This window comes from Vulpes vulpes, chromosome X, assembly GCF_048418805.1.
Source record: "Vulpes vulpes isolate BD-2025 chromosome X, VulVul3, whole genome shotgun sequence".
NCBI classification, from domain to species: domain Eukaryota; kingdom Metazoa; phylum Chordata; class Mammalia; order Carnivora; family Canidae; genus Vulpes; species Vulpes vulpes.
In genome coordinates, this window is record NC_132796.1 from 77074201 (window position 1) to 77087188 (window position 12988).

General features: G+C 37.3%; 1 protein-coding gene across 2 annotated transcripts in view; it reads left to right on the forward strand.

The window, feature by feature from the left end:
• RNF128 (ring finger protein 128) overlaps positions 1-12988 on the forward strand; it is a 106273-nt gene that overhangs the window by 59191 nt on the left and 34094 nt on the right. For both annotated transcript variants that reach the window (XM_026014885.2, XM_026014884.2), the window contains exon 2: positions 12358-12605. In XM_026014885.2, the coding sequence (XP_025870670.1) occupies positions 12358-12605 (248 nt within the window). The remainder of the gene's footprint in view (positions 1-12357; positions 12606-12988) is intronic.

Genomic DNA, 12988 nt, shown 5'->3' on the forward strand with positions numbered 1-12988 from the left:
TCTAAACACAGTGCTCTTCATAATTTTAGGGACTAATGAAATTTCCAATGTAATTCCCCTATCACAAACTATATATGAAGAGCATGTGTGCAAAAAGAAGTTCCAATTTAAACAAAGTTTTGAATACACTTTATGACCAGCACTGTTCTGGATGTTGTGATAGGGGAAGAGTGAGCAGGGAGTAGGTAAAGATAAATGATGTGGTCCTTCATTCCAGAGAGGTCACCTTTACAGCCTTTATTGCATTTTTTTTTTTTTTTGGCTAATGATATTTTAGTCTGACACTGAAATAATTTAGATGAGGCTTTTAGATCCATACCAACTGGCATTCTCTAGAGTTCAGAAAAATTTAAGGTACAAAGTGTATGTCCCTTCCATACATTCTTGTACTGGTTTCACTTGGTCTGAAAGGTTGAGGGTAAAGTGGAAGATGGTGAAGACCATTTCCCAATTTCATTGTCAGTCTAGGCTATGGCTTGGTTTTGTGCTCATATTTTCTCCCTGGGTACAGCAACAATTTATTCACTGGAATTCTCCTTCTCAAGGTCTCATGTCACAGGGTAACAGAACTGATTAATGCAAAAACAAAGAATCACCAATAATTTTTTTAAAGATTTTATTCATTCATGAGCGACCCACAGAGAGAGAGAGGCAGAGACACAGGCAGAGGGAGCAGGCTCCATGCTGGGAGCCCGATGTGGGACTCGATCCCGGGTCTCCAGGATTGCGCCCTGGGCCAAACACAGGCGCCAAACCGCTGCGCCACCCAGGGATCCCCCACCAATAATTTCTTATGCTCGTTTATATACATTTTCTTTGCCTGAAACCCCTAAATCTCTTATCCTTTTTTACTGCCTAACAAATATCTAATTGTTTTTAACCTGTGGTGTATATGTTGCTAGTCAGTAGTTGCTTCACCATCAGATATTCTTACAGATTCTGAACAGCTCTGGATATTGCACAATTTATTCTCTCAAAGTATTGGGATAATTGTATGTATTGAATAAATACATTGATGCTGTAGAGTTTACCAACTAACCTTAGAAAACATAAATAAATAGCAACAACAAATGTTTAATTTGCTTTCTAGAAACTTTACTACCCCCAAAACAAAAACTCTGACAATAGAACTTCATAAAAATTTTAATACAATAATAATACCATATTAATGACATAACAGATATACTATAATTTCTGCATGGTCTTGCAATAGCATATCTTATTATTTTCTCTCCCTTAGTATCAGCACAAATTTAAGGTTTATAGATATTAAACCTCTTCCAGCTATTTCAAGACTTCTCTTTTCTGTCCTCTGAACCTTCTCATAAGTGGCTAAATTACCAGTCTCCTGTGAGCCAGGATGACTGGATTTTACCTTGAGCTTGGAGCTAAAATGGCGTCTGTCCTAGCTCCTAAATGTAAATGGAAAACTGAGGTATAGTCAAGCCCCAGGTTGGAGAGGGATTATTGCCATTAGTGCTGCTCTGGCAGTATGATAATTTCAGTGGGATCAGCACAGTGGCAGTAGGCATCACATTAAACCCAAACTCTATAGAATAGAATTAGCATTTAACTTTATCTTTATATATAATATGTCCTTGATGTAGGCAGACATGCTCTATCAAGATATGCCATCTTTGAATGTAGGGAAGAAGCACACCTTACACTCTGTCCACTGCAATTATCTTTAAGGATGAATTTCTTTTCAGATTGAATCAAGATTCAGATTATCACTATGTACAGCGTACTTAAAATGGCATTTATCAAACATTTATTTGGCATGTAGTATGTGCCAGGCACTCTACTAGATGTAGATATAGTGATGAAAGACCCAGTCCCTAACCTGAAGGAGTTCATAGCGAAACTCAAAAAAACCAGATAACTTTGAGGGAGGTCTGCACTAGACTGTGTAAAAGCTGAATACCTAACCCAGATGGGTGGAGATCTTATAAAAGGAGGTTGAACTTTATTCTGTAGGTAAAATGGAGCTCCTTAAGGGCCTTTAGCAAAGGAATACTATGAGTGTTTTTTCTTTTTAGGAAAATTTATCTGGTAGCTGTGAGAAGAATGAATTGGAGGATTAAATACTGGTGGTTTGAAGACCAGTTAGGAGGTTGTTACATAGATTTAGGTAAGAAACAATGGAGAGGCAATGGACATGTATTATAACAGGAGAGGAATGGGCCTGTTTCTGATGTGGCTAATTTTCAAACTTCTCTGTATGAAGTACTTACTGATAAGAACAAATTAATTCTATTGGCAGAGTTTTCTATGCAAAATGAAGGATTAGTATTGATCTAGCCAGAGAGAACCAGTATCTTGAAACTCCTTGAGCATAACATCAAAGTGCAATTCAAAATTCGGGCCAATATTTCTGAAAGTATGGGCCACAGACCACATGCAGCAAAAGAACCCAGAGAACTTATTAAACTGCAGATTTCTAAGTCTGGCCTCAGACAGACTGAATCAGGAAATGGGGCCAGGGAGTTCAGTGTTTTAACAAGTTTCTCAAGTAATCAGCATGAATATTAAAGTTTGAGAATCATTAATCTAGCCCAACGGTTTTAAAAACAGAATCTGGGACCACTGGTCCCTCAGACTCGCTCAAGGGTCCATGAATTGAAAACTGTTCTCATAATAATACATAGACATAATTTGCCATATTCACTGTGTTGATGTTTACACAGGTGGTGTAAAAGCAATGGTGGGAAACTACTGCTGGCACCTTAGCAGAAATTAAAGCAGAGGCACCAAACTGTATCATATACTATATCTCTATGCATTTATAGTAATAAAAAAATCCAGCTTCACTTAAGAATGTCCTTGAAGAATTAGTAAGTGTAATTAATTTTATTAAATCTCTGCCCTATCATGCACAACTCTTTTTTTGAATATTCTGTGTGATGAAATGCGAGGTAGGCACAAAGGACTTCTGCAGCATCCCAAAGTATGATGGTTGTCTGAAGGAAAAGCACTAACATGACTGAGTTGTGAGCTGAAGTAGCTTTTCTTTTTTTTAAGATTTTATTTATTTATTTGAGAGAGCACAAGTAGGGGGAGAGGCAGAAGGAGGGAAGCAGGCTCCCCACTGAGTAGGAAGCCCGATGTGGACTTGATCCCAGTACCCTGGGATCACAACCTGAACCAAAGGCAGACACTTAACTGACTTGAGCCACACAGGCACCCTTGAAATAACCTTTTTTTAAACAGCTCCTTTTTAATTTAAAAATACTACTGGCGGGGATCCCTGGGTGGCTCAGTGGTTTAGCGCCTGCCTTCGGCCCAGGGCATGATCTGGGAGTCCTGAGATCGAGTCCTGCGTTGGGCTCCCTGCATGGAGCCTGCATCTCCCTCTGCCTGTGTCTCTGTCTGTCTCTCTCTCTCTCTCTCTCTCTCTCTCTGTCTCTCATGAATAAATAAATAAAATCTTAAAAAAAAATAAAAATACTACTGGCAAACATGTAATTCAGACTTGGGTATTTGGAAGAACTTTTCTAAAACTTGAATGAAGTGAGCCTGTCATTTCAAGGGAAAAAATGACAGTATTTGTTGCTAATGGTAAAATCTAAGTATTCAAGCAAAAGTTAGAGTTTTGGAAAACTTTATCTGCCACATAAACTTGACAACTTCCTAATACTTAGGCTTTTCTGATGAGATCAGTGGTGATATTAAATAACCATGATTTTTTGATATTGTATAATCTTGAATCACTATAAGATCTGCATAACTCAGTGAACTAGTACTTTTCAAATGGCCAATACATGATATTACAAAACCATGCATGGATAAAGGATCCATTTGGTATGTAAGATAGATTCATCCAAGCATTTTCATTTAGTACAAAGAGTTCATTGATATACTTTCAAATTCTATTTTGCACCTAACGTTTAAGAAACTACCACTTGTTGAGTTTTGGTGTAGTATCAAAGAATATCTACAAGTATTTCAAAATGCTATTAAATACTATAAATACAATTTTCTTTTTTAAAAATATTTTATTTATTTATTCCTGAGAGAGAGAGAGAGGCAGAGACACAGGCAGAGGGAGAAGCAGGCTCCATGGAGGGAGCCTGATGTGGGACTTGATCCCGGGACTCCAAGATTATGCCCTGGGCCAAAGGTAGGCACTAAACCCTTGAGCCACCCAGGGATCCCCTAAATACAATTTTCTAATTACAAATCTGCATGACTACAGATTTCTTTCATATACTGAAACCAGAAAAATGGATCACAATAGATCTAATGTGGATATGAAGATCCAGCTGTCTTCTATTAAGTCTGACATTAAAAAGGTTTGCACAAAAGACAATGCAACTTAATTACTTTTTTGGGGGAAATATTTTTAATTAATTAAAACAGTCTATTATGGGGAGCCTGCATAGCTCAGTTGGTTAAATGTAGCCTCAAGTCATGATTCCAGAGCCCCCCCCCCCATCAAGCTTGGCCTGGGCTCTCAGCTCAGCAAGAAGTCTGCTTCTCCCTCTCCCTCTGCTTGCCTCACCTTGTGCTCACTCACAAGCACTCTCTTAAATAAAATCTTTTTTTTTTCATTTTCTTAAATAAAATCTTAAAAAAAATCTTTTTAAATAAAATCTCTTAAATAAAAAATATATTAAAAGTCTATTATATTAACATCTATTTACAACTGTGATTTTATTCTTTAAAGGTTTTATTTATTCATGAGAGGCACACACACACACAGAGGCAGAGGGAGAAGCAGGCTCCATACAGGAAGCCCGATGTAGGACTTGATCTGGGGTCTCCAGGATCACACCCCGGGGTGAAGGCAGATGCTCAACCGCTGAGCCACCCAGGTGTCCCACAGCTGTGATTTTAAATGAATGAATATTTTAAAAACTTCCCAGTGTTAAAAAAATTTCCCAGTTTTAATTTCTAATATGTTAACTATAAATAGAAATAATGTACGTAACCAGCAGTTCTTTGGATTCCTCAATACCTTTAAAGAGTATAAAGGAGTCCTGAGACTGAAAACTTGGAGAAATGCTGATCTAGCCTTCTGGTTCTTAACAATATGCTAAACATACCCTAATGGTAGTCAGAATAGTCTAGACAGGACTAGGTATTTTTAAATAATAATTCTAAGAATTGTTAACCTGTGCATATGACCTGTCATCCACAAATTATGCAGATGTGACCTTTGAACAGTGTTGCTTTCAATTCCCTAGTGTCTTTAATATGCTGTTTTCTGAGGAGTCCCAAGTGCCAGAAATTTTTTTTGGTGCTATATCAAACTGAGACCTATTCTGTATTGTAGTATTGTTTTTCAAAACCTATAGCAGAAATATCTGTGGATTCAAGGCAGAAAGAAAGGCAATTTTCTGTACTATGGTTGTCTACCTCTGCATCATTTTTTTTTGGCTTAAAGGAATGATAATAAAAGGTGATTTTAGTCTTTTTTGCTGTCACCATCCCTCCCCCCAAAAGGTCATTTGTTAACAATACAGAACGTTAAGAACCGTTGCTTTACCTAACAGCTAACCTGTACCAATGCCTGTTTCGTATTCTGCAACAGACTAGAATATAACTAAAAGGCTAGTTAGGAGCATACTGTCATATTTAAAGAGATGTGGAGTACTGATTTGTCTGGTTCCCAGTAAACCACAGACCTATATATCCAATACCTTTGAGAAATCATTTGTATATCTGTTGAGGTGCAATAATAGGACTATTATTTTTTAATCAAGAGAGTTGATATGAAGAAATCAATTTAGGAAACCTAAAGTCAGTTTATCTGTGGCTGGGAATAATCAAAAGGGTCAAGAAATGGGGATCCCTGGGTGGCTCAGTGGTTTAGCACCTGCCTTCAGCCCAGGGTATGATCCTGGAGTCCCGGGATTGAGTCCCACCCACATCAGGCTCCCTGCATGGAGCCTGCATCTTCCTCTGCCTGTGTCTCTCATGAATAAAATAAAATCTTTAAAAAAAAAAGGGTCAAGAAAGTCACAAAACAGGGACTTGAAGGAAGATGAGCTAGTCAGGCTTAAAAGTTTACTTTTTTTTTCTAGCTTAAAAAATGCCACTTAGGACTCCTTGGTCTTATGACCTTTAGTATTGCTCTTTGAAATACATTGACGTTCCCTAGTTGCCCAAAGCTGAAATACATTGACCTGCCCTAGTTGCTACAGTGGGGAAAACTGAGCCTTTGAGAGCTACTGTGAACAAAATGAATATTCAGAAGTCCACTTGAATTGGTTCCAGATTTTCTGATGGAGGATGTTTGTTGGAGAATCATATTGGAATTTTCACACCTAAATCTTATTCATTCCACATATGAGTGAATTCAGAAGTCCTGACCTCACTATATTATCAAGATGTTGGGCAGTATTGAATGTGAGAAAGTTTTTGAAGAGCTACTTAGGCCTTCAGTAGTCCTTACTAATTACTTGTAAGTCACTCATTGCAAATATTCTTTTCTAATATTAAAAGTAGGATACAAGAGATACTAGAACAGCATTCCACACCCCCTTGTATTTTGTGTTTGAATGCCATGCTTCTGTAAGTATGCCATCCTTATACTTAGAATATTTTACATATTGTAAAATACTTTAGAATTTATTTTACATTTTGACACATTAATATTTAATTGTGGAAGGAGGAAGGTCCAGAAGCACAGAGCTTACTACATAGTTTATACACAGTAAATATTTGTTCAATGAATTTGTCTGTGTTCACAAATAAATAAGATTAGGCAAAAACCATTATCATTAGCTTTTTGAAGGAAATTAAAGGGGTTGGCCACCAGCAGAATATATATATATATATATCATGATTCTGAGATCAGAATATATATATATACATATTTTTTTAAGATTTTATTTATTCATGAGAGACACAGAGAGAAAGAGAGGCAGAGACACAGGCAGAGGGAGAAGCAGGCTCATCACAGGGAGCCGGATGTGGGACTTGATCCCTGGTCTCCAGGGTCACACCCTGGGCCAAAGCGGCGCTAAACCACTGAGCCACCTGAGCTGCCCAATTTTTTGTATTTTGAATAATAACTGGAAAGTGTCTTTCACCAGTAGTGCCAAGGATCAACACACTTTTGAGAGAGAGAGAGAGAGAGAGAGGCAGAGACACAGGAGGAGAGGGAAGCAGGCTCCATGCCAGGAGCCCGACATGGGACTCGATCCCGGGACTCCAGGATCGCGCCCTGGGCCAAAGGCAGGCGCCAAACCACCCAGGGGTCCCCATATATTAACATTTTAATTGAGTGATATTCTCTAAGAGTAGTAAGAGTTGCTACAGTCTATTTTGTTACCTTTGTTCCCAAAATAGTCACAGGCAGAAACCATTATTTACTGTTCAACATGTGAAATTAGAGAGTGTGTATGTCTTCTGCTTAATTGTTACCTATTCCTAATCTATCCCTTTTCCCAAAATATTTTAGGTAACAGAGTAAAAATGCAAAAAACTTGAGCTATATGGTGGTGTTAATGATTTTTAAGTAGCAAGTTCAAGTATTCCTTATTGAATTGAGTGAATGCTATCAAGAAATTGTACCCAGAGGTGCCTGGGGTAGCTCGGTTGGTTTTAGCATCCAACTCTTGGTTTTCAGCTCAGATCATGATCTCAGAGTCATGAGATCTGAGCCCCTCTCAGGCTCTGCGCTCAACAAGGGGTATGCTTCCCTTCTCCCTCTGCCCCTCCTCCTCCCTGTCTTTCTCCCTCTCAAATAAAATAAATGAATCTTTTTTAAAAGAAGATAATTATACCCGTATTTTCCGAACTGTGCATTCACATGGCCATAGGAGAATTATTTACACCGTGGCAATTGGCACACACTACAAATCAAGGCTTCCTCCTTGTTAACTATTTACCACAACCACCCCCCCATCCTGAATGTATTAATTACATTCATGTTTTCAGTAATTAATTTTCACATTTACAGTAAAATAATAGCTTTAGGTTTCACTAAAGATAGAGAGTTGATGTAGAATGGTGGCAAAGAGCAGAGACACTGGAGCCAAACTGCCTGGGTTCAGATACCAGTTCTGTCCTTATTAGCTTGTGTTATCCTAGGCAAGCTAGTCAGGCTTATCTTTAATGAGATAATAGCAATGCCTACCTTATAGGTTTGATATGAGGATTAAATATGTTAATGCATGTAAAGCATTTAGTACAGGGGCTAGTTTATAGATAAATCTTATCTGGCAACCTCAATTATCCAGAGCATGGCCTGGGTTGAGGAAGCAAATAAAAATGTCACTGAGCAACCAATATAAATATCAGACAGTACTTGCAACTGAAGCCCTCAAGCTTTCTTTGGAAGCCAGTTTTACTTTTTCTTTAGACCAAAGCTTCATTGACTTTTCAGAGTTGAAAGCAGATTGAAAGTATAAAATTAGAAAGAGGGGAGAGACAATGCTAGAGGCAACAAGGGAGAACCCCCCTCCACCCCCCAAAAGTGACCCAAAGTGAGAACTCAAAAATGAGTCAGACTGGATGATCTATAAAGTCCATTCTAGCTCCAAAAATCTATGACTTTGGTGAAAAATCATAATAGTTTGGGGACAAATAACCTTACCAGTACCATATAAAATAATGGCTCACAAAGATGATCCACTGTCAATAATAGATTATAGTTAGTGTATCCTAGTTAGGGAAATAAGACAGTATAGATTAGTTTTTAAAATGTCCAAAATTGTTAAAATTATTTGTGTAGAACTTTGAGTTACTGGGGATTTTATTTATTAGAGGATACCTAACTCTCTGATAATACCAGTTAAAGGAAAGCACTACTGTAGTTGATTAACAGACAGTCTTTGTCCTTAAAATGTTCTTATTTTAGAAAGGGACTATAACACACCAATTGAAATTCAAAGCAAAATGAAGTACTAGATAAAATTTAAAAATCAAGTGAGGAGGGAACAAAGAGGGAACATTTACATTCTCACTTAAAACTTGGGAAAATAACATAAGAGGCAGGGAGCATTGGGGGATTTGAGTAATGCACAGGCAGAGAAGGAGGAGGGGGAATGTCAACAGATGTAAGAGATTTTAGTCTGAGGGAACAGAATAAACAAAAGGAGAATTGTAAAAAGTGAATGAGAATAGCCAATCCCACGTGCCTGGAAGCATCATTGAACCAGGGAATTACCTGTGGTTGTGACCATTGATCCTGTTCATGAGATGGAGTTGTAGTGGAGATATATCAAATTGGAAAGGTCAGTTGGGACCAGATCATAAAAAGCTTTAAATGCTAGGCCAACAAGTCACTGAAGACTTTAGAGCCAGAAAGAGGCATGATGCAACCAAGTGATGGCAAAAGTCAACCAGGAAGGTAAACTCTGATGAAACTTTAAAGGACAGGGATGTAGAGTGACAAGTTAGGAGATTACTGAAGTAGTTCAGGCAAGGAAATTATGATAACCTATATTAAACAGGCAGCAAGAATAGAAGGAAGAATCTGATAATGGGAGACACCAAGAAAATCCCATCTACATGGCTGATTAGGTTAGCAGTGAGTTTTCAGACAGGATTCTGGGTATTCACACCAGATGACCAGAGGCTATGATTGGGAAATGGAAGGAGGGAGCAGTTTTTAAATCATTGCAAAGATGTGGGGATATGTATAAGAATGTTTAGAAATAGGTCTTGTATATGATTAGAAAACTAATTCAGTAGATATTTAGACTACATATAGCATGTATGAATATGAATTTCAGGCAATTGAAGCATAGCATTGTTCCCTATGTGTAGACAAAGTACATTTCTTGACTGCCCTTGTTTTTTAATCTCCATCTGACCACAATGGTCCATATTTTCCTGAGCATCCACCCCTGCCACCCACATCATATCTTCTAAAAGAATGAAAACTTATTTCTATTAGTCAAAAAGTTTAGGACACATATATGATTTAAAAAGAAATCTTTAGGGAACGCCTGGGTGGCTCAAAGGTCTGCCTTTGGCTCAGGGTGTGATCCTGGAGTCCCAGGATCAAGTCCCTTATCGGGCTCCCTGCACGGAGCCTGCTTCTTTCTCTGCCTCTCTCTCTGTGTCTCTCATGAATAAATAAATAAAATATTTTTAAAAAATAGAATAAAAAATAAAAAGAAATCTTTAAAATTACATTCTAAAACTTGATTTTTAGAATTATCTCTACTTTCAAAGATTATACAGGTTACAATATCAGAAATGAATGCTGAGTTTATATAATAAATCTCTATAACCCCAAATTTTGGGCAGCCCTGGTGACTCAGCGGTTTAGCGCCGCCTGCAGCCCAAGGTGTGATCCTGGAGATCGGGGATAGAGTCCCACGTCAGGCTTCCTGCATGGAGCCTGCTTCTCCCTCTGCCTGTGTTTCTGCCTCTCTCTCGCTCTCTCTGAATAAATAAATAAATAAATATTTAAAAAATATGTATATATATAACCCCAAATTTTCCCAACAGATGGCTTGTAAAGAAAAGACAAATACTGACAAAAGAAAGTTGAAATAATAACTGTGCTTTTAGTGCCAAAGCTAGAAATGTAAAAGCTCCCAAATAAATAGAAAAATGAGCTGCCCTCTTGCAAAATGGCCAATTCTCTAGATCCATAAGGTATATTTGGGTCAAATACTGATAGAGGAAAAAGATACAACAAAAAGCATTTCAGACTCTTCCACTTCCCATTGCTTTAGAGATTTTCTTCATGTAAATGAGAAGAGAGTAAGTCGTTAGTGCCTACCAAACTAAGTATTGGCAAATTAGTAAAGTTGTAAAAGGTTTTAGCTAAATGGCTATCATATATTTAAAAGCTAGTCTCTTTAGAACTTTATGGATCTGTAACAATACTCTATGAATATATTTTTTGAATTAGTAACTTCAAGCAATATCATCTTGATCTTTTGAAGACTTTGGCCACTGGGGACCATAAACTTTTCAGGGATTACTCGGGTAGTAATTCTGCTATGTACCTTGTCATTTAAGGTTTGTACTCTTAATTTGACCATTGAAATTGTGAATACTATTTTAATAATGTACTTTTGTGTTTAAATTCTAAAGTCTATTACGTTATAAATCGGGAAAATTACGTAGTTAAGTCTAGTTAAAGAGATTAAGCCTTTTAGAGTCTTGTTCGCTCATGTGTGGGTGGGTGTAGGGTTGTGTTTATTTCACATCAGAGTTTGATCATTAACCAAGATTATTAGTACCTTAACCTAGTATCAGTAGGAGGTTTCTCTGGCTGGTAATCTCTTAACATTCAAAGAACTCTATTCTTTTGCTTAAGATTATTGGTCTCAGGTCATATAAACTAGAAGGAATATACACCTTGATAAGAGTTGGAATGGCATGAGTAATCTGACATTCTCACAACAATGGGAAAAACAATGTTTGTCCTTTACTTTTTTTCACAGGATTTATATAGTTTGGGGTAGACAGAGAGGAATTAAAAAGATTAAACTTCTAGACTAAGATTTAGACTATTAGACTAAGTAATAAACTTAGTCTAATTTCAGGCTTGACCTTAGTTGGTGTTGAATGGAACCACACATTACTACTTTTTTTAAAGATTTATTTATTCACAAGAGACACAGAGAGAGACAGAGACCCAGGCAGAGGGAGAAGCAGGCTCTATGCAGGGAGCCTGACATGGGACTCAATCCCAGAACTCCAGGATCACGCCCTGAAGGCGGCGCTAAACTGCTGAGCCACCTGGGCTGCCCATATTAGTATTAATTTTACATGTTTTATTCATTGCTAACCTGATAAGGTCCGTGCCGTGCAAGACCTTAGAGTACCTTGAATAAATTTTACATTGTTTTAGAGGATATGGAAAAAATGGTACATGGATATATATATATATATATATATATATATATATATATATATATATATAGTGTATTTGGGCTTATAAACATTATCTTAGATTACTGATATGTAAATTCTTGTACATTTTAGTAGTGAGCTCATGAAGTAGTCTATCACCTTATAAATTAGGAAAATATGTAGTTATGTATTTCAGTCCTTCCCAAATCTCAGATTCCCTAGGATGTAAGCCCTAACCTCTACCATCTGGGGACTATCTTTAAGAAAGCCTTCACGTAAGAGACAAATTTGGCCCCAAACTCAATACTGTTGAATCATAGGTGGTTAACCTGAAGAGAGGGGAGGAGGTATTTTTTATATGTCTTAGCTTCCTTACTAAACTATGTTCTTAAGATCAGTAACCGAAGTCTCAGCATGTTTATATCCTCTGTAACATATATGCATAGTAGGTCCCCAATAAACGTTAATTGAATACATGAATATTCTTCCATTGTCTCACTGGGAATACTTTAAAATCACTTTAGCATTTGGATTTTTATACACAGAATGCTTTACCAAAACTAAAACTGAATTTATTTTCTTTAACAGGTGCAGGAGACATTGTTGCAATCATGATTGGCAATCTGAAAGGCACAAAAATTCTGCAGTCTATTCAAAGAGGCATACAAGTAACAATGGTCATCGAAGTAGGGAAAAAGCATGGCCCTTGGGTGAATCACTATTCAATTTTCTTCGTTTCTGTGTCCTTTTTTATTATTACGGCAGCAACTGTGGGCTATTTTATATTTTATTCTGCTCGAAGATTACGGAATGCAAGAGCTCAAAGCAGGAAACAGGTTTGTAATGGTCCTTTATTCCAATCTAAAAATACTTTTTTAAAAGGTTTTATTTAAAAAAAATTTTTTTAAGATAGCGCTCAGTCCCAGGACCCTGAGATCATGACCTGAACCAAAGGCAGATTCTTAACCAATAGAGCCACACAGGCCCCTAAACATTTTATTTTTAAGTAATCTCTACACCTAACCTGAGGCTCAAACTCACAACCCCAAGATCAAAAGTCACATGCTCCATTGGACTGAGCCAACCAAGAGCCCCCAAAATACTCCTTTAATTGTAGTTTCAGAGTCATGTGTTGTAATATATTTCACTTGTTAGACAGTGATCCATGCATATGTTTTATGAAAACTGGTAGTTTTAAAAACATATCAGCTTCCATCCT